Source organism: Salarias fasciatus, chromosome 4, assembly GCF_902148845.1.
Source record: "Salarias fasciatus chromosome 4, fSalaFa1.1, whole genome shotgun sequence".
Classification (NCBI taxonomy): Eukaryota; Metazoa; Chordata; class Actinopteri; order Blenniiformes; family Blenniidae; genus Salarias; species Salarias fasciatus.
In genome coordinates, this window is record NC_043748.1 from 7,034,682 (window position 1) to 7,058,025 (window position 23,344).

Here is a 23,344-nt window from a genome sequence, read left to right on the forward strand (position 1 = left end):
ACAACATCTGCACGTGAAAACACTCCCAACGTGGTCACCTCCGTCTGTTCAGAGCTGTTGATGTCTCGTTAGTGTTGGTTTTTGTTCTGGTCTTAGTGGAAATGTGGTGCACAGCACTATGAGTCAGTGTCATGTGGACCGGAGGGGAAGAATGCTTTTATTATTTTCTCCTTTTTCTCGGAAGGGCAGTAGATGAGTTCAGGAGTACGAATGTATCATTAATTAGACGGAAAGCGTCCAGGAGACTGTATGCTGTGAGATTGTGGGTGACGTTCTGTGAAACATTTATTTTTCTTTCTTCCCAGTTTGTTTAGTTTGTCGATAAATCAGCCACAAATCCTCCTCATGTTTAGCACGAGCAATCCACTGATTAAACTCGTGTTTAACATTTCCATCTGATTAGACCGATCCTATCTGATTTCAATCAAAGTGTGTGTTGTGACCCTCTCTATGATCTGACCAGCATGTAAACAGCAGATTGGATTGATTCCTCATTTGTTATGTAATGACAGATCTTGATGTTTCATACACACTGGGCTGAGAAAACGCACCTGATAAATATATCCATATTACGATACCTGGAGCTGCACAGGAATCTGATCAATCAGATTTCAGTGATCATGTAGCCACAGAGTGTGTTGGAAATCAAGGATTTGAAATAATGCAATGCTGGAACTGATTTTGAACATGGAATTAGACATCCACTTTACTTTTTTAACTTTTTATCTGCAATATCTCCTGAAGTGGCTTTCGGTATTTATCTTTAGACAGAACAGGAGTGAATTTGTTCCCAGCTGCTTCCAAACTCTGATTAGTGGAAATGTCTTGAAGAGTCATTTACTCCATAAAGTCACATTTCTATCATTAAAACAGCTGATCTGTCAGCTCAGTGAGCAGGTAGCGAGCAGATCTAATTATTTAACCTTTCCACTCATGGTAGTGGTTTACAGGTAGTCTGATACGAAGCCTTCGGTCTCATATGGAGTCCATCGCCTCTCCGACCTGCGTCCGTCCAGCAGCAGCAGCAGCCTGACGTCCTTCCAGCTTCTTTTAGCTCTTCCAGCTCGGTCCAGTACATTCAAAGGAAAGAATGACCTGCAGAGCCAGGGAGTGAGGTAACCAGGCTGCAGCTCTTTCTGTTTTTCACATCGGTTCCACAGCGGCTCCATCACATTTCATCTGTTATTGACTCAGAGCAGCACATCATCCTGTTGTCAATACATCACAACATTGTCAACAAGCTCAGCTCAACATGCACCAGGATGGTTCTCCTGTTGCTTTTTTATTATAAATATTCTGTTTATGTTTCCTCTTTCAGACTTTTTAAAAGCAGCTTGTTAAATCGAGCTGATAAACAGTTTTTAGTGCAGACATCACTTCACACCCCATGATTTCATGGTGTTGTCGTTAACACTGGCCTCACAGTGAGAACGTCCTCAGATTGAGTGTTTGAGGGGAGTTTGCATGTTCCCCATGTGGACGCACGTGCTTGATGTACCTCAGGTGTGAATGTGTGTGACAGTCTCGCTGTGTTCAGGTTGAGGCAATAAATAAGATGATTTCACTTACGGACAATTCTGTTTTTGTTTTTTGTTTTTGCAGCAGATGCAAAGGATGGTTTGAATTATTCTTCAAAGGGATAAAACTGATGCTTATAGTCTCATAAATGGTAATGAATGTGTAGCATATAGTGCACGTGCTCGTTCTGATTTTTATTAAACCCATCATTAGTGAAGCTACAGTCTGTACAATGTCATATGAAGAAAATGTTTATGCTCAAGGCTGCAGCTTGTTATAAGATCAAGTCTTTTCAGACATGTTGAATCACTCTGCCTTAGTTTTAATCATATGATTTATGATTTTAACTCAGCGTGCACTTGAAATGAATTGCTATTAAAAAAAAAATTGACGCACATGCGGCCTCTCTCTTCTTAACAGTAAATACACATCAGAAGAGCCTGCAGTTTGTCTTTGAAAATGCTTTTTCAACCTCAAATTGGCCTCAACTCTGCTGCCAATAAAGTCATACGGTAACACTCACAAAAATATATAACTTTTTAAAATTCTATTTCAGTTTAGGAACTGTTGATATTGTTTTAAGGCAGCACAGCAGTGTAGTGGTTCACACTCTTAGCCTCTGTAAGAAAATCCCTGGTTTGAGTCCAGGTGGGGCTGTGTGGAGTTTTTCTCTTGTTCTCCAGTTTATTCCCACAATCTAAACATGAATTTTCAGGCTGATTTGTCTCTAAATGCCCTGAAGGTGTGTGTGTGAGTGGACTGATGGATGTTATCCATGTTTCAGTTCAGTGCCAGCTAAAGCTGCGCACTGACTAGCTGTTTTGAGTAAAGCTATTCACCCATTCATTGAGGATTTTGGCAGTGATCAATCAATAATCACCAAGGCACTGAATGGGACTACAAAAACCCTTGATTTTTGAAAAACCTGGAAAAAAAACAGATGTTTTTCTGATCAAGCGAACAGACGTGTGGCCAAATTTAGAGGGAAGTTTTTTTTTATGATTATTAAATCCAGAGATCAAACTTGTCACATCGTAACTGAAAAAGGAAACTTTCTCCTTTGTGAAATTCTGAGTCAAAGCGTGTGTGTGAGTGTGTGTGTGTGTGTGTGTGTGTGTGTGTGTGTGTGTGTGTGTGTGTGTGTGTGTGTGTGTGTGTGTGTTATATGCTGAGAAAAACCATCTAATCCCCTCACTGTGACTCTCACATGATGGCGAAATCTTCCGCCCTCCAGCCGCCTGGAGCCAAACTCAGCATGGCCTCTCCTCCTCGGCTCACATGCTCGTCTGCATAGCGGCTCGGGCGGCGCAGGGAGGACCGTCTCCCTGTTTTTTGGCAATATGAGGAACTATTTGCCATTTAAAAAAATTTCTTGGCCGTGGTCGAAGAGCGACACGGAGCAGAATGAGAGGAGTCCGCTCATACCGAAGGTGAGACTTTTGGATGTTGTGCTTCTGTGCTGGATTGTTACTTTTTCTTATTTTTTTAGTGAAAGGTGCTAAAATTAACTCTAATTTCTTGCACGTGCATTTCTAAAGGTAGAGTCTACAAAGGAGCTTGATCAAGTCACGTCCGAGTCCCAGCCAGAGACAAACCATGGAGCGGACCCCCGCAGCGCCGCCAAACTCCAGCCCTACTATCAGTACTCCTGGATGGACTATTTCCTCAAATACTTCCTGTTCCTGTGCAACCTGCTGTTCACAGTGCTGGGCCTGGTGGTTCTTGGTCTGGGCTTCTGGGGCCTCATCAGCAAAGAGTCATTCGCCCAGGAGAAGATCGGTAACATCGGCACCGACCCCATGCTGGCGCTGGTGAGCCTGGGCTTCCTGCTCACCCTGCTCTGCCTGTCCGGCTGCGTCGGCGCCATCAGAGAGAACTGCTTTTTGCTCAAGGCGTTCTCCTTCGCCGTGCTGGCGCTGATCTCGGTCCAGGTGCTGATCGCCATCCTGGCCTACGGCATGCAGGATCAGATCGGGGGCTACCTGCGGTCGGGGATGCTGGCCGCCATGGCGCGCTACCAAGACGACTTGGACCTGAGGTTCATCGCTGACGAGATCCAGTCGAACCTGCAGTGCTGCGGCGCCGATACCTACCGCGACTGGGAGATCAACATGTGAGTGAAAAAACCCAGTCCTGATGTATAGAACGCCAAAAGCGAAAGCGCTGCATGATGTTTTCGTTCCCTCTGCTCAGCTATTACAACTGCTCGGCTCCGGGGGTGCTGGCGTGCGGCGTCCCCGCCACCTGCTGCGTGGATCCTCTAGAGAACGGCACCGTGTGGAACTCCCAGTGTGGCGTCGGGGCCCAGCTGCTGGACGAGTTCACCGCTCAGAGCGTGGTCTTCCTGGGGGGCTGTCTGGGGGGGATCTCGCGCTGGATCGAGCAGCACGAAGCGCTGATCGGGACGGCGGCCGTCGTCGTCCTCGGCGTCCAAATCGTGGCCGTGTTCATTTCCACGCGCCTGCTGGAAAGCATCCGGTGGCATAAAGTCGACAACGCGATGTGACGAATGCAGCGGCGAGCTGAGTAATAAAGACCGGCTGCTTCTATTTGGTTCCTTCGGTTTGAAAAGACACACAAGATTGAAATTAATTCAAAAATGTTAAGCTTTATTCTGATTTGGACGACGTTTTTCAACCCCGGCAGAAACCCCTGCTGGCCAGTGACCACCCGGTCAGTCGCAGCTCCCGCCGCAGTCCCAGGCAATCATTCAGCATCAACGGCTCACACACATGAAAATGGCAGCTTGAGAGTCTTATGAAAATAGATTTCCCGTAAAAAATATCTTCAGAGAACAGCATTTACAATACATACAGACATAAAGACAGGTTGCATGTTTACTATTAGTATAAAAAGCCATTTTTTTTTTAACAGATTTTAATTCTTGCAGTGTAAATTCCAGCAGTTTCCCTTCAGTAGACCAACGTGAGGAGACTCAGATGATGCCGTATTGAGCCAGTTCGTGGAGCTCTAGATGGCTGTACGCTTCCCAGGGACAGATTACAGTTATATCTGAAAAATAGAAGGGCAAAAATGTAAGTAAATGTATTTGGAAATAGAAAGTTTTGATCGGATGACACAATGTGACTTTACAGATCTGCTTACCGGTGCCAAGTCCTTCCATCCCTGGGATTTCCTCTCCAAAGCTGAAAGAAAGTCACAAACATTCTTGAGAAGAAATGCCTGAATATTACTTTACAACTGACACTTATTTTGAAGAGGCATACCCGATGACTCCTCTTTTGGGAGGCTTGCTCTTGAACTGCCGGGTGTTCCTCTGCTTGAATTTGGGGGGTCCCTTGCGTGGCGAGCCGGGGGCGACCGCTCTGGTCGGGGCTTTGCTGCCACTCTTTGCTTCAGGCTTGGCCACGTCCAAGTTCATGCTTCTGTGCCTCGAACTATGATAAAATACAGATGACAACACTCAGCTGAATTGTAATTAGGAAAAGCAATTTCAAAAGTGTCATAATGCTCCAGATCCACCTGAAAAACTGTGACTATCGTCAGAGTAGAGGCTCAAATCATCTCAGTGAGATCAACAGTGCAGGACGTGCGTAAGCTTCAGAGCGCCTTGATAATCAGATAATACGAGACATGCTGAATCTGCTCGCCTCAGTCAGATCACACATCCAAAGAAAAGTTCCAAAAACCATCACAATTCCAAAATGTCCTCATGTGTTGGTGAATGACACCCAAAACGAATGCAGTGCACTCGCATAAATTTCACATACTGCAGTTCGATGTCTGTTCTGTTCTATTTCTGTTGTTTAAAGCAGGAATTTGATTCATTTTAATTGTATGACATTCAAAGCACATCTCAAAGCGACGATAAAGTCTGTGATAAATATATTATGGTGACTTGTACTATTAGTAACTGCTGAAGTGATGCAGTAGTTACTGTTCTCTGTTGAAGGAATGGACTAGATTGTTGTTGCATGGTGTATACGGTATGGCAGTATGAGTAAATTTCCATGTTTGAATAAAATTCAAGTGTTTCTTTTTATTCATTGCTTCAACCACGCAATTGTGTGGAAATTCCAAAATGATGTGTTGAAAGAAACACTATAGAGTGACATGAGAGGCTCACATCTACTCAGAAATTTCAATAGAAACATATAATGCAATCCTATGCTTCATTGCTTAAACTATTTAAAGTTATCATCATGATCATCATGGTTAAATTGTGCACAAATATGAAAGTTCATAAAAACTTTCTCAGTCCCTAATACATCCATGGAGATGGACAAAATTTTATGAATAGGTCTACATGTCATGCACTTTTTCTCCTGTACAACATTGCATGATTTCAAGCCGAACATGACCTCAGTCATGCCAGAAAATGAAAATTTGGTGCTGCCATACAGCTGCTTTAAATGGAGCACAGATTTTCTATCACGTGTCATCAGTGAGTGTATCTGTTAAAAACCTAGTTTCCATCTCCAAAACTACTGAAATACATTCTTCTGCATCTTTACAACTGAGCATCTAAAGGTAGAACAAAGACTTGAAATGGGAAACAGTTTCTGTATCAGTAGTAAGATAAAGATGTTATCTATTTGCTGCTTCTACTCACCTCTGCGCTGCTGTTGAGTCTCTTCAAAGATCTGAGCTGCCGTTAAATGATGAATTGTGTTCTCTGAAGCTCTTTTATATGCTCATCTATGAGAGGATTATGACGCCAGCAGGCAGCACATACGCACGTTCAGTATGGATCTGTACGTCCATGAGGGATTGTCCGACTGGCTTTACTGAGGACATCATCCTGTACTGTCTCCTATTAAACAGGTTCATTAAAGGTAACAATAGCAGCAGAAGCAGCACGATTATGAGGAACGATTTCAATATTTTCACAGGTTCTTATGAGACACAGAACTCAGAAATCCCCCGCCACCTGTAGACATCATGTAATGTCTGTAGTAACATTCTACTTCCATCAGCAGTCTCTCACACTGAGCTGCATTATGTCTGATAATCCACTCCAGCATACACAAACACTCACCTGGTCCATTCATCTCCGGCTGTACCACAGCTTCTCTCAGTAATCTGTATTATTCACACACACACACACACACACACACACACACACACACACACACACACACACACACACACACACACACACACAGGGCACATGTATGGACACACTCTGCTGGGATTAAAGGATGCCACTCATGGACAACATTTTGAATGAGCCTCTGTGGACTCTGTGTTGAAACCAGTGCATTGTGGGTTATTTTTCACATGACTGAGGTGAAGACTTGTTCTGTGTCATCTTTTCAATATTTACATTGTATTAATGAACTTTTCAACTGTATTATCAATTTTATACATATATCCTTAAAACTGGACTTTATAAGTTTTTCAAGCCGTTTGATTTGTTGTAAGTGTCGGGTTATCAGGAAAAACATTTCATAGTTTAAATGTAACAAAAGATCTCACTTTTTTGTATATGAAAAGGACCTCCTAAGTACAAACAATCAATTTACATTAAAAAAAAAAATTAAAAAGTAAATTATCTTTGCTTCACTGAACACTCATCCATCACATTCCTCCTCAAACACAAAGAAGCAGTCCATCAGCTTGGAAAAGTATTTGCATTAACCAAACAAACAAAAAATTAATAAAATCCAGAAACATGGATTATCAACGATCAGATTGTCACTGATCAATAATGTAAATAATAAATAATCTTCATGTGAACCTGTAACATTCTGAAGAAATGTAAAGCTTTCTTCTTTTTCACACACATGTTTAGCAGCCTGAGCCACTGATTCAGAAAAAAAATATACTATCCTGTTTTGATTGTTTTTCCTTCAAAAGATCTGCAGGGATTTAGAAACATCTGTTCTGAATTCTGAAGGATCCAGATGGTCAAATAAACGACCATTTAATGTTGACGACGGAGACTTCTGTTTTCAATTTTGGGTGTTGTCGCCCTCTAGCGGTGCAACTTAGAGCTTACGTCTTTTTAGCCAGTCAGGAAGCACGTTCCTGTAAAGATCGTCTACAACTTAAAATGTATCACTCTGATTAAAGTTTCGCAGATTTCGCAGAGCTTTCATTCTTTAACACAATGGTTAGCACTTAGCACTATCAATAATATAAAGGCATAGTGATTTTTTTAAACAATTCACGATTACTCATTGAAAATATGGTCTTTACAACTAACCTTTAAAGCAAAAACTATTTCAGAATCACGAAGAAAACGCAGAGTGTGGTGTCTTCGCGTCTGCGTCTCACAGGTTAGCGTGTTATGTAGTAGCCCATGTGTGTTGTGTTATATTGCGTTATTTGCTGAACTTAAGATTTTTTAAGATGGGGAAAAACAAGAAGAATGAAGCCAGCGAGTCGGGAAAAAAAGCGGACAAGTCTGGGCGACAGCCGAGGTAACGTAACGGAGCTAAAGAGTTAAAATAAAAGACTGATAGCTTAGCTGTTAGCAACATGGGCTAACTCACGAGCGCTCCTCTCGTGGTTTAAAACTTGATTCTCTTCATATGTCCGATGTACCTGACAAGCTGTGCTGATGGGTTGCGATGTATTTCAGTGGAAAGGACAAGAAAAAAGTTACACAACGTAAGAAAGTTACAGAAGAGGACCACCTGAACCACATTCCGTTCAAGCTGCGAGAGATCCTGAAGAGCAAAGAGACACCAAAGAGATCCGTGAAGAAGAAGCTCCAGAAGGGTGAGGAGGAACATTTTCAGCTTCTTCTATGCTTGTTAAAGAGAGGAAGCTCGGGCATGGTGACTGGAGAGGCTTCAGCCTGTATGAAACGCTGGTAAAGCCAGAGCCGGCTGGAAGATGAGACATGAGGCAAACGAATGCCTTCATGGCCTCTAGAGGGCGCCACACTTTACTGCTTATTACTACTCATTAAATTTTAAAAGCTAACAAGGATCGACGCTTGCCTGCCAGGTAGAAGCCAGGTTATTGTTGTTACCCAAGAGAACTTTGAAAATATGTCAAAATGGTCTAAATTATCCAGAGTGCATATTCAGTAGTAATTTTAATTTCCACCCATGCAGTAAAGTGCTATAGAAAAAAAAGTTAAGTATTATTTTTAATGGGGAAAAATACAACCATTTCTCCTTACAGTCTAAATTAATCAAATATCATAGCAATAATCTATACTCTTGGCATTTTAGTTTATTTTTTGTATGTATGTTATGTAGTGTTCAAGTGTGTTTATATTGTTTCACGTATATTGCTCTCATGTGATTACATATATACATTTACCTTAATGTCAGAATTTCTCACAGCTGGAATTTTCTTTGTATGTGGATTGGAATCTCTGTGGGGTCACTTCTGGATCACGGGCCTCACGTTTCACACCCATGCCTTAAAATATCTGGAATTAGTGATGGAAACAATACGTCTTTTGTTTACAAGCTTGAAATACAACAAGAAAATAATCACTCCTCAATTCTTACTGGGAAAACAAAGTTCAAAGAAACCTTGTTTTCTTTTGTGAGCGTTCAGACTTCAGAGCAATAACTTGGTTTAAATCCAGATGTTTTTGTCCCTTGAAAAACTGTGAAAACCTTCATGAACATCTGCCTCTGCAGGTCGTCCAGGGGGCTCGAAGGTCGGAGACATCGTGGTCCCACGTTTCAAAAGAAGGAAAGAGGAAAGTGAGGCGGCGTATGTGCGGCGGATGGAAAATGCAGCCAAACACGTCCTCTTCCTCACCAAAAACCAAGTGGACAGAAAGCCTGAGCTGGAGGAAGACCAGCAGGAGAGGCCAGCGAAGGCCAAATCGGACAGGAAGAGGGAGTGAGTAGACTTTGACTCTCAGCCTTGCTGAGCGCTCTGATGTGTTTTATTGGCTCACACTTAAAGTTTCACTTTATTGTTGCTGTTTGTTATGTGATCGGCTTATCCAGCACTTACTGTTTCGAAACAGGCATGATAAGGACAGATTACTGAAGCTGCAGCTGAAAAAGCTGGACAAAAAAGAAACCAAGATGGAGAAAGAGATGTTTGTAGGTAAGGTTTGCATGTCTGTTTGTAACTAATGACAGTTCTTCAAAAGTCCTTTTTGGGACAACAGTGTTTATTTGGAACTTCTTTTGGGATCTACGTCTATATGCTCAAACAGAAGAGGTAATGTTAACATGTTGAAAGCAGACGGAGTTCATCTTTGAATGAATACAAAGACAAAGTTTCTATCTGGCTCAGTTTGTGACGGTGAGATCTGTGATGGTCCTGTATTGATCAGTTGAGACGGTGCATGTAAGTACCTGTGGTGGCAGTGGTTCACTCCCGTGCTTTTAAAAACTCAATTTTCATTTAATTTACACCGAATGCAAACGCAGTCATTTCAAGGCACTGTGACAGAGAAACACCCAACTATTCCACTTGAGCAAGCATAAACGGTGGAAACGGAAGAAACCTGCAGAGCCAGACTCAGAGGTGCTTTTTTACTGTTCTGATTGAAGTGAGGAGAGAGAAGGACAGAGAGCAACAATCAAACATAAATCCACTGGCTGCAGAAGGAACAGGAAGCTCAGACAAACTTCCAGTTCCACTGTCTGAGAGTGAGGAAGGAAAGAAGTTCTCTCTTAACCTGCAGACACTTTTCTACTTTTAGAAAACTGCGAAACCTCCACAGACGACAGTCCAGGCTCAAGACTTCATGTGTAAACAGCCTGAAGTGTTAATCTCACGGGCGACACCAGATGCTGTTCTGTTCCTGCTGAGGCTTTGCTGTTCTGTTGCAGTTCCTCTTTATTTGGTTTCATATCCATTGTACTGGAGTGCAGAGCCAAAATGCTAAAGAGTTTTCAACTTCCGAGAGATCCTCAAACTACAGAGCTGCTTTTACTGTTTCTGCATCGGCCCTGTTCCCATGTTTACAATCCCCTCTCAGTCTAATTCAGCAGGGCTGAATAACCCAGGTATGATGTGGTTTTAATGTTGAATGTTGTGCACTTGTAGGGATAATGGTTGTTGGTTTTCAGACAGTGTTGCCTTTGGTGAAGTTGCCATGGCTCCTCCGTCGCTGAGTGCCAAGCCAAAGAAAGCTCCCATCAAGCCTCAGGTAACTTTACTTTGTAATCCTCTCATCACTCATAAAGTTTGAGTAAGTTGCAAATCCCGGTTTTTTTTTTTTTTTTTTTCCTTCCTACATATTTTCTTCAGAAGGCAACAAAGGAGCTGCTGCTCAACTCTCTGCTCGGCCACACCGCCGTCTCCACCGCCAAGCCCTCCATGGCCAGGCAGAGGATCATGGAGGAGGAGAGGGAGCGGGCCGTGCAGGCCTACCGGCAGCTGAAGAAGCAGAGACAGCTGCAGCACCAGGTCAGGGCTGCCAGGCCGCGGAAAGTCCAGAAGAGTTGATTATCTCCCAGAGTCAGTCTGTGTCAAAGACTGCATTGAACAGAAACTGAGGAGCAGCACTCCGTCAGAGTGATGGAACTTCACACCACAGAACAATGACTTTTAGTGGGGAGGAAAGCTGCATTTGCATCCCCTTTCCATGTTTTGAGGAAGTGTGAAACATTTTGCTTTTAAAAGATCTGCTGAGTAGAATGTGACACGAAAAGTCATCAGTCCTGGACTCGAGTGACTCGATCAATACATGTGGATTTTATTGATTTGCCGTCCTTGAAAGTGCAGTGACTCCGTGTAAACATCACTTTTCTGTGTGGCCACTAGAGGGTGGTGCTCCTAGAGCTTGTCCTGGATCTGTCAGGACAAGCTGATGCTGGTTCATGTTTTTCTGTTAGTCTGGGTTTAATGTTGTGAAACAAATATCCAGCAAATTTAAAAAATAATAAAAATAAAGTCTCTATGAGATTTATTTATTGTTTTCCATTTCACATTGTTGCATGATGTTTACTTGCATCTTAACATCTCTTCTGGAGTCATTCAAATGACATTATAACCATTTAATCCCATCACTTCTTGTCTGATTGCTCTGAAACTCAGCTGTACAAATAAATGCACAATTTGGGCAAATAAATCTGTTGAGCCTCTGTTTCACTTTGTACCTCTGTGAGCGTCTGGATCTTGGGATAAATAAAGCACATTCGTTTTTTTTCAAATGCGGAACACTCACGAGCGCCTGGCACGGCTATTTACATTGGTAATCCTTTAAAGGTTTACCTCGGTGAACAAGGCCTTTGTTTGATTGTTGGCTGCTGAGACAAAACCGGACAAATTCACGTGTTTGTTTGACAGCCTGATCATTCAGAGCGTCTGGGATCTGACGACAAACATTTAGTTTTTGAGCAGCGGCGGTGATCGGCTGTGTGATATCTCTACATGGACTCAGCTCATAAGTCTGAATAGCAGTCGTGTGGCCTCCGGGTCTCATTTAATCTGCCTGGCTGCTCCCCCCCCCCCCCCTTCTCATCTGTGTTTGTCCACTGAGGGTTGTCACAGTGACGAGGAGATGTATTAAGTGGGGCCAGCTGCCCGTGATGGCGAGTGGCGACTCCCCTGAGCTGAGCACACTCATCACTGCTTTATGCAACCGGCTGTGTGCAAAGCCAACCGGTGTGAGGAAGACAACGCAGGCGGCAAACTTTTCCACCTTTCCGCTTGTCGCTTGTCGCCGTGTGATTTCTCGCAGGCGTGCAGTTTGTCCTCTGAGCTCGGGGAGCTAATTGGGAGCGAGCTGGCTCAGCGGGCTGCCAGGCAGCCTCAGCTCGGCCTCCGTGATGAAGCACAGGGAAACGACTGCACAGGAGCAGGAGAACCACTTTCCAAATTTATTCGAAAATCGGTTATCGGTTCTAGTAATAATAAATCCCCGTGTTTAAACAAGAAAGCACATGATGTGGATTGGTTGGGTTTTTCTATTTTCAACATCAGTCTCAGCTGAGTGAGTCCCAGCGTCTGGCTCCAAGTGAACTTATCTGGTCGAGTCATGTAAATAAATACCTGCCAGCCACTGAACACGGTCATCTGGTCGCCACTTCCTCTCCCAGCGAACCACACCAGGCCCCAGTGGTGACTCCTACAAATCCAAACACCCACACCAGCTTCACACAGCCTTCATCAGTTTAATAACTTAAAATCCAAACCTTTACATAAAATTCCATTTAAAAAAAAAACCCACAGAGAAAGCAGTGATATATAAGAACTGAAGACATTCTTCCTAATGGTAGATGTATTGCCAATAACAAATATTCTGTTGAACACAAAATCCGTAAACACAATATGTTATGTCGTAAAGATTAACAAAATATCTGCTGCAGATTTTTGATGAAAAAAGTACTTTCACGATAAACTTATCAAAAAAACTCAGTAAATTATAGCCACACGTTACACAGTTTATTCTCGTCTGTTAGTTCTCTCCTCTCTGAACCTTATTCTTGTCTACTACTTAACCCAGCGGACCTGAAAGATATAGTTACATTCTAGACTTTAGATTTTAACCAATCGGAAGAAACTTAAGGCAGAACAGTTTTTGGTCGTACAAGTAGCTTGAAGGTAAACTCGTCTTTCTTTTGGGTGATTGTGGCTCTTGGTGGACACCTACAGAGGAAGGTTTGGAGTTTAAGCTTTGACTAGGAGAGCACAGATCACAGTCTCAACTTTTTGCTTTGGAAATCCTCAATTTGGGTATGTGTTCTTTAGCGGATTTAAGGCGTCCATCAGTGTTTTCAGAGCCACCTGGTGTTTATCTGAACAGAACAAACAGAACACTGGTAGAAGAGAAAGTGCATGGAAAACTAGCCTTGGCTGTTTTACAATATATCATGGATTTTTTTAGTTTTCATGGTAAGAGAGACTCTTCTCCTCGAGGAGTTCAGACTTTCAAGTGTTGAATCATGAATTCAAGTGAAAAAAATATTAAATTAGTTCAAAACAGTTTAGAAAAATCCAAATTCTCACTTTGAGAACATCTCGTTTTCAAACCTATAGTCTGATATCTCAATAAACATTGTGTCTCAGGGGTTCGTTACCATAATCTTGATCACAATGGCATTTAGTAAAACCTTTTTTGCCATTTCTCATACATTGCAGACCCACACTTTAAAGAAATCCTAATTTAAAGCATTCTCCTATAGCAGCCGCTGACAAACCGAGTACAAAACCTACGACAGTTCTTCAGATAAGGACTCCACCAGACGGGGCAGCGAGCTGCTGCTCCCTGCGCTGGAGGACGGCCGGGCTCGGGGCAGTAATGCCTGCGGATCCATCTGCAGGAGAAAGCAGAAAGACGTGCTTTTCAAATGTGTGTGTGTGTGTGTGTGTGTGTGTGTGTGTGTGTGTGTGTGTGTGTGTGTGTAGTGTTGATTGACACGCTCACCTTCGGCAGACCTTTGGCTATCAAAGCCAGTTCAGTGGGCTGGTAAACACAGCTCCGCAGCTGTCCGTTGTAGGTTCCGTACGGAGACACGGGCTTTGAGGGCGCTGTTGAGCAGAAATATATCAGACATCAACGCATTTTAAGTCAGTTTTTCACACCAAACCAGGCTTTTTAAGTCATTGTTGGACGATTTGATGATGATGATGATGTTTGACAGTCTACCTGTTGGAGACTCATCCATCTGGAAGGCTTTATTCTCTATGTACACATTTTGGTGGTTTGGCTCCGCCTCCTTCAGCATGTTGTCGTAAACCAAGCTCCTGGCAGGATAGACGTCCTCTCCATCGGGGGGCTGCTCCTGATCCGGGTCCTCCTGCGTCAGCAGGCAGATTTCTGGGACGGTGTAGAGGAAGAGGAAGACCCAGGCGTTGGACAGCACAGCGACGGCCAGGGTGGGGTCGTCCCAGCCGGGATTTCCCACCACCCCGTTTCCATAGATGTACATGACAATCCAAGCGATCCAAATGGCCAGGGTGAAGAGCCCTGTGACCAGGATGAAGGCTCCGTCCCGCCGCCACTGCCTGTGCTTATGACAGAGTGAGGGCACGGCGATCAGCACCACGGCGAGCAGCAGGACCATCACGTAGATCAGGGCCGTCACGAAATCCTGGTTGGCAATGTTGCAGGATGAATCAGGTGCAGCCGCACCGCCGGGTGGATTCCTGACCACGGTGATGATCAGCCACTCGGTGTTGATGATCACCTCCACCAGCCAGAGACCGAGGGCCCCCAGGCACAGCATCCAGCTCCGGGGGCCACGGCCCCTCCGCTCCAGCAGGGCCAGCCACAGGCCGTGCATCGCCAGGCAGGCCAGACAGCCGGAGAACAGCACGCCAAACAGAAACCTCCGCGCGGCGCAGGTGGTGGCGTACCGGCCCACGATGAAGGCAAAACTCAGCCCGAACAGTCCCAGCGTGAAGATCAGGATGCCGGCCTGCAGGGCCACCATGCCCTTCCTCTTCTTATCCGTCACAAACGGCAAGGAGGCCATGAGGGTGATGAAGAGGACGAAGGAGGTCACCACGCCGGCGGCGGCGATGGCTTCCAGCACGACGCCCCACACCGCCGTCAGGTCGCACAGGTTGTAATAGATGGAGTTGACGCTGGGGCCACATCCTCTGGGAACGGTGGGAGAGCTCATTGCACCGAAGTGAATGTTTGATGGACTGCTGCACCAAAAAAACAAATACAGTCAACTGGTAAAAGACTGTAATGTCCCTGTGAGAACTGCGCTGCAGTGTCAAATATTAGAAGATCTCAAATGAACCCATCAATTATGCTGCCATCCTTTCCCTCAGACTATAGAATTAAGTCATTCTGTTGTGACTTTTAGTCACTGCTCCAGTTCCCAAGATAGTCTAATTAGCAGATATTCCCCTGGGAGACAGTGATTCCTCCCATCCAGCTCCCCTGCAGGCAGGAGCTGCTGGTGACGTTCAGCTATCCTGTGTCTCAGCGGTAGAATTCATTTCTCTAAACATTTATTCTAAAGGATTTAATGCTCATCATTTCATCATCATTACTGTAACAAATGTAGTCATGAAATTTTGAAAAACATAATATTTCAAACTTGATGGCTGAAGTTCTTTCATGTATTTCTGTACTAAAAGAGATGTTTGTTAAATTCAGAATGACATGTGTATGAAAAAAATGTTGATTTGGAACATTTATTTAAAGCGCGTCAATAAGATAAATGTGAAACACATTATATAAAAGATGCAGTATTGTGAATCTCGTACCTGGTTGGAACAGGTGAGTCTTGACTTGGACGATCCTCTTCAGGAGAAAAATAGAGAAATTACTTTCCCGCTAAATATGATGTTAAACTGGAGTTCCTGGTTGATATTTTTGGTTTAGATCCTCTTGTTGTCCCGGTAGGAGTCATTAACAGTCTTCCAGCAGCCACTCCTCATCTGTTATTCAGTCATACCAGCCTCACACGTCGTTCGCTCCGCACCACTTATTATTGTTCTCTGTGTGTAATGCTCTCTCTAACGACTCGGCTCAAACCGCTCGGCCCCCCTTTACCCAACCTCTGGTGTCTGCAGCTTTGCATATTCTGTGAGATTAGCAGCCGGCCTACTTATTTGTTTGAGGCTGCTTACATCCAAACAAAGGGACCTCTCACCTCCCCGAGTGAGGAGTTCACTTGAGCACAGCAAACTCTGAGATCTGACAGGCAAAGACTGATGACTTCTAGGTTTGACTATGATACATTACTTCATTTAAATTACAAAAGCAATGTGCTGTATTTATCCAAGTTTTTCATTTTTTTATGACCATGCTGTCATTATCATTTAAAAGTTGTTCATATTGCTATTGAATATACTCTCATAGGAGGACAGGATGGCTGAAGTGTGTCTGTCGGTTGCTCCAGTAAAGAGTGTTTGGTGCGGTTGGTGGTTTTGCAGAGCCATCTGGTGGCTCAGGTCGTAATACAAAGAGGTTTGACTCCTGTGCTTCAGTTCAAATGAGATTACACAACAAAATAGATCATATTATTGATCTGTTGTTGGCCCTGGTTCATAACAGCTCATAACAGTCATGTCATAAATAACAACATTTCAAAAAAAAAAAAAGCATTTTAAGCTTCGAATTGTCCTTCTGCAGAGAGTCAAGCTGTCTATAATGGATGTTTGCACATGTGAAAATTGCAGGGGTGAGTATAAAAGTCAAGCTTTCAATCAATACATATATTTTGATTCCACCTGAAAGCATTCATTTTGCTTTAATTTAAAACATTTTAGTGTTTTGCACTCTCTTATAACTGTATTTTGCACAGTCTGAGTGAAATTTGTAAATAAAAAAAGACCATCATTCAGCCTCATAGAAGTGTCTGAAAGCATCTTTTGACGTATCGATTTTCAGCTAAAACCTTCACTTATTCCTTCATTTGTGAACATATTGGATTCAAAAAGAAAAAAAAAAAGACAATGGAATAAGTACCTCGCTGAAAACTTTTGATTCAAGTACTGTTATGCTTATTCACAAGAAAAAGTATGCTTTAATGTCAAAGCAAATCATTTTTATACCAGCATTAAGACACAGAGCAGCATACAGTGCTTTACAGGGAAATAAAACGTATTAAAACAAGTTGTTTAAGAATCTTAGTGCTGCATTGAAAAGAACAATAAAGTAAATCAAGAAGGTAACATATTTAATTACATTGGGATCAGCAATTGAATTCTACCTTTAAAGCACATTTCACACAAACGATAAGGTTAATAAAGTTATATTATGTTAAACTAACACATCTAAATACATTTCTTATTAGTTGATCCATAAGTAAAAATACTTATGGAAGTTGTAGGGGAATACATTAGTAATATAAACAAGCATAAGTATAATTAAGTACTTGTTAAAATTGAAAGATGTCAAAAAAATATGACTTTAAAATAGTGAGTTTTCATGATTTTGTCTGTGTGATAGTTGTATTTATTTACAGTTGCTGAACGTTTCCATGTCAAAAGCCTGTCCAGTGCTCCGAACGCCGGGTTAACGGGTGCATCCCCTCCGGGTGCAGCGCGAGGGAAAGGTCATCCAGGACACCTTGCTGAAGTAAGCTCTGGCTTTCAGCCCGCGCTAAACATATTGTTTATACTGCGTGATGGAGCCCCCTGTGGTGCATCGATTCTTCAATGGATCTCATCCCGAGGGGTGCTCTCACCAACCCGGCCTCTTGTCAATCTATCACTTCGCATTTTGGTCCCGTTAGATTCTTAATAGGATGTTAAATTAAAGGAGAAAGCAATGTGACCTTTCTGAAGGGCATTCCAGATGCCTATCGCTTCAGCTGTGCTTGTTTCTGATCCTTACAACACTCAGCTATAATAAATATTTCAGCCTTAATCGAGGACACGTGGACTTTGAGATGCATTAGCGTGGACATGGATGTTGGGAAGGAGATGCTTCGTCTTTGTTCTGCGGTCCAGTTCGCTGCAGCAGCCTTCATTAGGGCACCTGAGCTGCACGCCTCCCCTTCCAGAACACGCCAGGTTATTCATAGCAGTGGCTCAGGTCCGGGTCCCACAGGACTCTTCCCGCAGCCCGGCAGCCCTCGGGGCGTCGCCACAACCCACTTCCTTCCAAAGAGATGTCTCCCCTGATCTCTCTCAGAGCAGGAGAATTTGGATCTATTTTTAACACATTAGTATTATTGCTGTGTGTTAGTATAAATATCATCAGCAGACTAATGGCCAAGTCAGATGCATTGACTTTATTATTTCAATGAATGAATGAATGGATGGATGAACGAAAGATCCATACCCACTTTATCTTTTCAAGATGATTTTAACATGGATCTCAGTATTGACTGCTCTGTCCCTGGCTGAGAGATCAATGCAGGCATAGTGGAAAAGAAAAGCAAATTTAAATAGCTTTGGAAACAATTCTTTAAATTTTAAGGCATTGGACACTGTCATCAGGGCTGCTATTTCAAAAGAAACATTATGATTGTTGTAGCCAGATTACTGCATGTTATCCTGGGATGTGCAGTCATGGTGTCATATACAGAACCGACTTTGACTCATGACTGCGTTTTGTATTGATTGTCATCGCTGGGAGGGTCGTATGTTCCCTGCAAGCGGAAGACCATTACCTCCATATCCAGTGGAAATTTTATATCACACACATTCAATAAGGTCTTCACGCTGCGTTTATCAGGCAAAGAACAGACCTGGAAATAGCTGGGATGGAACAGAACAGGGCATCTCAGAAAAAAAAAAAAAAAATTCTGATAAATAAAACAAATTTTAACATCAGCGGGATCTATAAACTTTACAAAATCCTGATTGGCACTCGAGTTTGATCGACAAACCCGCTTTAGATTGATGTGCAGACCCAGCATCAATGAAATTAAACCCACATTAGTGAGATTAATATGCCATTAGAAAAATAATTGCACTCAGCTGAAAAGCTGTTCTATAAATGGATTATGAAATTTGATTGACTGCAGTTGGTCACACATATTAGAGCCCTAATTACTTTTGGCAGATAGTCTCAGTGGCAACCTGCAGTAATTAACTAATTTTGTGGCGGTGATTGTGCTTAACTTGGGCAACAAAATGCCTCAGCCCAGAGATCTGCCGCATTTGGAGTGCCATTAAAACATGAAGCCGTGTTGATATCGATTCCTAATGGTGCCCTGACCCCCCACTGACTTTCAGAATATAAAAAAAAAAAAAAAACATTAGGCTGAGTTCTTGGCTGGACCGGTGCCACTGATCAATGCCATGTAACATCCAAAAGGGAGAAATTCAAAATCAAAGCTGTCGCTATAGCAACGCCCCTGCCAGATTCCACCAATCAATGGAGTCCGTGAGGTTGCGAGATGCGCCGGGGAAAGGCCGGCGTCCTACATAAAGAGTGCAGGACAGGGAGCCGGGCAGCACACGGGGCAACACACCTTTCCACCACAAAGGAGCGGAGGCAAGAAGAGGAAGAGGAAGAAGAAGAAGGTGAGAAGAGTGGGACGGAGAAAGAACGAGAGGGAAAGCACGGAGGAAGAGAATCAGGGAATAACTGAGAAGATATGGTGCGCTCATGTGAACAAGAGATTCCTGGCTGGGTCTATGTGGGCACCCTCCTCTTTATTCACTTCCACTCTGCCACAGTTTGCGGAGGTAAGAAAACAAAAGCTTCCACCACTTTAAAATTCTGTTACTTCACTAAAATCCTCCTACTATCACCTCTTGATCTTGTGTTTTTGTTTGTTTTTAACATTTACTCTACATTGTGAGCACAGCTGGATTGTCCTATTTCGGTCTGGCTCCCCCCCCCCATACTGTCATTAGGTTGTAGGACACAGCCATGGATGTGTGGCTCGTGCCAAGCCTCAGGGCGAAGAATGGGTATTTATCTGTTCTACTCATCCTGCCCCCGTCTGTTTGTCTGCCGGGTGCAGGGGAAAGCAGGCAAGTCCATTTGCCGTCTGGCTTTGTGCCAGCTCAATAATACAGCACTGTACGAGTGCTGAGGGAAAGCTTTTCTTACCCCTTAAAAGAAGACCCGGCTGATGGATTTGGACCAAAGCTTTTGAAGGCCACAGACAGGATGAATGCCAGTTTTTGATGTATGCAGAAAATTGTTTTATTTATTGTTTTCAACTCTTGACTTGAGTGGAAGAGACATTGACCCATTTTTTTAAAGATCCGACATGGATCCCTGTGATGTTTTTCAAAATCTGACGAAAAAAAAATCAAATTTTGTAATTGATATAACACAGTTTTTACATCTCTTGTTGAGAGCAGTGACACTGTGCCAGAATCGTTTGTCAATTCTCACCCTGACATGCTTCACTATCCTCAGCTGGCTCCAGCTGGATAATTGGAAAAAGGTTACTTTGAAGTTGGGGCACTTGATTGTGGTGGAGAACATGAAGACTGTGTGGCAACCCGGGGAGCCTCGTGCGCTCCCCCTGTGTCTCATTAAACCTCCAGCACCAGGCCATCAAGGCTGCTCATGGCTGCGGCGGAGAAGAATGGAAATAGCGACACGTCTTTCATGTGTGATTCTCCAGTCTGTGCTGCTTACACTTACACTCGAGAAGGCCCGCAGAAGCAGTCATCTGCAATGGCGCTGCAAACTCAGGGATCTCTTTTTTCTGCGTGCAGTTTGAGGTTTTTCTGAGTCAGCCACCTGGATGGTGGATTCCTTTCCCTGCTAATTGAGAGACAAAGACGAGACGGATATGCTAGTCAGCTTTTTTTTCTTGACTTTTCTGTGGTTTGGTTGAAGGCTGAAGATGTGATTTTAATCTTGCTGGATAAATGCTGACGTGGGAGTCAAACAATCAAAAACGGTAAAAGTTCTTCTGCATTCATATCGTGATGATAGCACTCCTAAAAAAATCCTGTTTCCCCCCACAGCTGCCCTGAAACAGGAGGCGGGCTTGGACAATGTCGCCACGGTGCTGAATCACTCCATGACTTTGGTGGGTCGCATGGAGAGCCTGCTGGCCCTGGGGAACGGCAGCGACGTGACCCTGCGGGTGCAGACCGTCAACACGGACGAGGTGAAGGTGATCCAGGCCCACAGCCTGGTCCTCACCCTGCAGAGCGACGTGTTCGAGGAGCTGCTGCTCACCCGGAACGGCAGCACGCTGGTTTTGAGGGAGATGCCCGACAGCGCGGCCGTCTTTGACAAGTTCATCAGGTAAGGTGTAGCCGTCTGTGAACTGTGGTTGTACGTCCTGTTGTGCGTTACCCATCGTTTTGGAGAGATACAGTTCTTCCTTGCTGTTTAAAACTCGCTGGCTAAATTCAGCAAGTGTGGGTTTTTTCAGTGACTCACATGTGAGCAGAATAAAGGAGTTCAAATATAGCATGCCTCTCAGGTACTCTGGTTCTTTTTAATACGGTTTTTCCATTTCTCTTTTTTTTTTTTTTTCCAGGTACCTTTACTGTGGCGATATCTCGGTGCGGCTCGATCAGGCTATCGCTCTGCATAAGCTGGCCAGCAAGTACCGCGTGTGGAGCCTGCAGCAAGGTCTGACCCAGTACATGACTCAACATCTGTCCAGCGATTCGCCCACTGGACATGTAGTTGGTTGGTATAACTATGCGCTACAGATTGGGGACGTGACCCTGCGGGACAGCTGTCTGCAGTACCTGTCCTGGAACCTGTCTTCTGTGCTGCAGAGCGCAGAATGGGGCTCCATCAGCGAGGACCTGCTCCTCTCCTTGCTCCAGCGCTCTGACCTCATTCTGCAGAGTGAACTGGAGCTTTATGAGGCCCTGGAGAGCTGGATTAGCCAGAATCAGCCTGTCAGTGCGACGGTGGAAACCGCCCTCAGGGCCGTTCGATATGGCATGATCCCCCCTCAGCACCTTTTCCGCCTTCAGAAGCAGTCTGCTCTCATTCAGAAGTATTACGAATCCATCCGTGACCTCCTCTATCTCGCGTTCCAGTTTCACTCGGCCTCACCGATCCAACTGGCCAAATACTTTGACGTTAACTGCAGCATTTTCATTCCCCGTAACTACCTGTCCTCCTCCTGGGGGTCCCCCTGGGTTATCAATAACCCCACCCGTGACGACCGCAGCTTCAGCTTCCAGACCCAGCTCGGGCCGAGCGGCCACGACTCCAGTAAGCGAGTGACGTGGAACGCCCTCTTCTCCCCCCGCTGGCTCCCGCTCAGCAGCCGGTCCACATACACTGAGCTCGGTGCCATGCAGCCCACCCGCACGGACGGAGGCCGTCCGCGCATCATCGTCACACCGGCCACTTCCAGCCCCGACTTCGCCGGAGTGAGCTTCCAGAAGACGGTGATCGTGATGGCGAAGCAGCAGGGAAAAGTGGTGGTCCGCCACGTCTACAACTTCCACCAGAGCACAGAGGAGGCCGGCGATTTCCTGGTGGATGCCGACCTGCAGCGCCGTGCATCAGAATACCTTATTGACAGCTCCCTGTATCTACACATTGTCATAAAGCCTCTCTATCAGACTCTCCTTGTAGCCAGGAAGTGAATGCAATAATACGCTGTGGCCTCACCATCAGTAACCACCCACACAATCACATGCACATATTCCAAAGTACACTCATATCACAGCACGTGTGTATGTGTCAGGTCTGTGACATCTCTATCGTTGATAAGTTTGTGCTTCTTTTTTTTTTTGTCTTCCATCAAGAAGTTACCAAGGAGGCACCTGGCACAATGAAGGACTCAATTTTAACAACTCAGCAGTGATTATCAAAGTAATGATGGTGGGTTTTCAGTTTTTGGTGCAAATTAAAAAAAATACTTTTTCTGTACTGTACTTTTTTTGTCAGGTATTTTATAGTGTCGCAGTTCTCCCCTGAAATTTATTAAACCTGTGTGATTGTTAAAGATGTTTGCATCGACATCATAGGCATTTTTCTTAAATGTAATTGTTAGTTATTGCTATCAGTTTGACACTTTTCCTTATTCAGCATTTAGCTGTTTAGACTTTTAGTTTGACACACTTATATTCAGTATTATACTTGTTTAATTCTTGCATCCCAAAATAGTATACTATAGTGCAATCTTTTTTTTTTTTTTTTTTTTTTTTTGCATAATGTAGTTAACTTGCAAGACAATAGTTATAAATCATTTGCATCCTTTTGGCTTTTAGCTTTATGCTATTTGTTATTACACATGTATGTATTTAGCTTTCAAGAAACTGCACTAGTATGTAATTTTCCCGAAAGAAAATAAAAAGATAAAACAATAAGATAGAAGTGTCTTTTGTGTGTTGATCAACTACGGGTTTTGAAAAAAAACATTTTGATTTGTTGTTTCAGCCTCACAGTTGTGTAGCAGTTTCTGACAGTTCTGTTTCTGCACATTTTTATCTGTGACAACAGAGATCTCAAATAGTTGATGAGTTACCCATCGTCCATCTATTTTTACTCTGCTGCATCCAAATTAGGATCACAGGAGCTAAATCTGATCCCAGCAGATTATATGATACACTCTGAACAAATCACCAGTCAAAGAAAGGTGGATAATTACACTAACTTACATTTTCAGGGACAATTGAA

General features: G+C 43.8%; 5 protein-coding genes across 7 annotated transcripts; 3 read left to right on the plus strand and 2 right to left on the minus strand.

The window, feature by feature from the left end:
- The first annotated feature begins 2,858 nt into the window (after nt 1–2,858).
- Nucleotides 2,859–4,024, plus strand: LOC115386766 (tetraspanin-10-like). The gene is made up of 3 exons (XM_030089235.1): nt 2,859–2,948; nt 3,057–3,631; nt 3,712–4,024. Exons 1-3 carry the CDS (start codon nt 2,859–2,861, stop codon nt 4,022–4,024), a joined length of 978 nt encoding a protein of 325 aa, XP_029945095.1.
- Nucleotides 4,025–4,131: 107 nt separating this feature from the next.
- On the minus strand, nt 4,132–8,070 carry LOC115387717 (retinal cone rhodopsin-sensitive cGMP 3',5'-cyclic phosphodiesterase subunit gamma-like). 2 transcript variants are annotated; one of them, XM_030090551.1, is made up of 4 exons: nt 6,518–8,070; nt 4,746–4,916; nt 4,624–4,664; nt 4,132–4,530 (listed from the first exon to the last, which is right to left on the minus strand). In XM_030090551.1, the coding sequence occupies exons 2-4, from the start codon at nt 4,898–4,900 to the stop codon at nt 4,454–4,456; spliced, it is 273 nt and encodes a 90-aa protein (XP_029946411.1). In that variant the 5' UTR covers nt 4,901–4,916; nt 6,518–8,070; the 3' UTR covers nt 4,132–4,453. The 2 variants fall into 2 exon arrangements, with proteins under 2 accessions (XP_029946411.1, XP_029946412.1); XM_030090552.1 differs by lacking the exon at nt 6,518–8,070 and adding an exon at nt 6,092–6,482.
- ccdc137 (coiled-coil domain containing 137) lies at nt 7,761–11,542 on the plus strand. Its single transcript, XM_030090550.1, has 6 exons — nt 7,761–7,904; nt 8,066–8,205; nt 9,087–9,294; nt 9,425–9,507; nt 10,482–10,561; nt 10,663–11,542. The coding sequence occupies exons 1-6, from the start codon at nt 7,834–7,836 to the stop codon at nt 10,858–10,860; spliced, it is 780 nt and encodes a 259-aa protein (XP_029946410.1). The 5' UTR covers nt 7,761–7,833; the 3' UTR covers nt 10,861–11,542.
- Nucleotides 11,543–12,577: 1,035 nt separating this feature from the next.
- LOC115387256 (G-protein coupled receptor family C group 5 member C-like) lies at nt 12,578–15,822 on the minus strand. Of its 2 annotated transcripts, none has more exons than XM_030089908.1 (4): nt 15,583–15,822; nt 14,006–15,009; nt 13,784–13,887; nt 12,578–13,673 (listed from the first exon to the last, which is right to left on the minus strand). In XM_030089908.1, exons 2-4 carry the CDS (start codon nt 14,982–14,984, stop codon nt 13,569–13,571), a joined length of 1,188 nt encoding a protein of 395 aa, XP_029945768.1. In that variant the 5' UTR covers nt 14,985–15,009; nt 15,583–15,822; the 3' UTR covers nt 12,578–13,568. The 2 variants fall into 2 exon arrangements, with proteins under 2 accessions (XP_029945768.1, XP_029945767.1); XM_030089907.1 differs by having other exon boundaries at nt 14,006–15,012.
- A 3,396-nt stretch (nt 15,823–19,218) lies between these two features.
- btbd17b (BTB (POZ) domain containing 17b) lies at nt 19,219–22,625 on the plus strand. The gene is made up of 3 exons (XM_030090368.1): nt 19,219–19,464; nt 20,710–20,995; nt 21,234–22,625. Exons 1-3 carry the CDS (start codon nt 19,374–19,376, stop codon nt 22,306–22,308), a joined length of 1,452 nt encoding a protein of 483 aa, XP_029946228.1. The 5' UTR covers nt 19,219–19,373; the 3' UTR covers nt 22,309–22,625.
- The last annotated feature ends 719 nt before the right edge of the window (nt 22,626–23,344 follow it).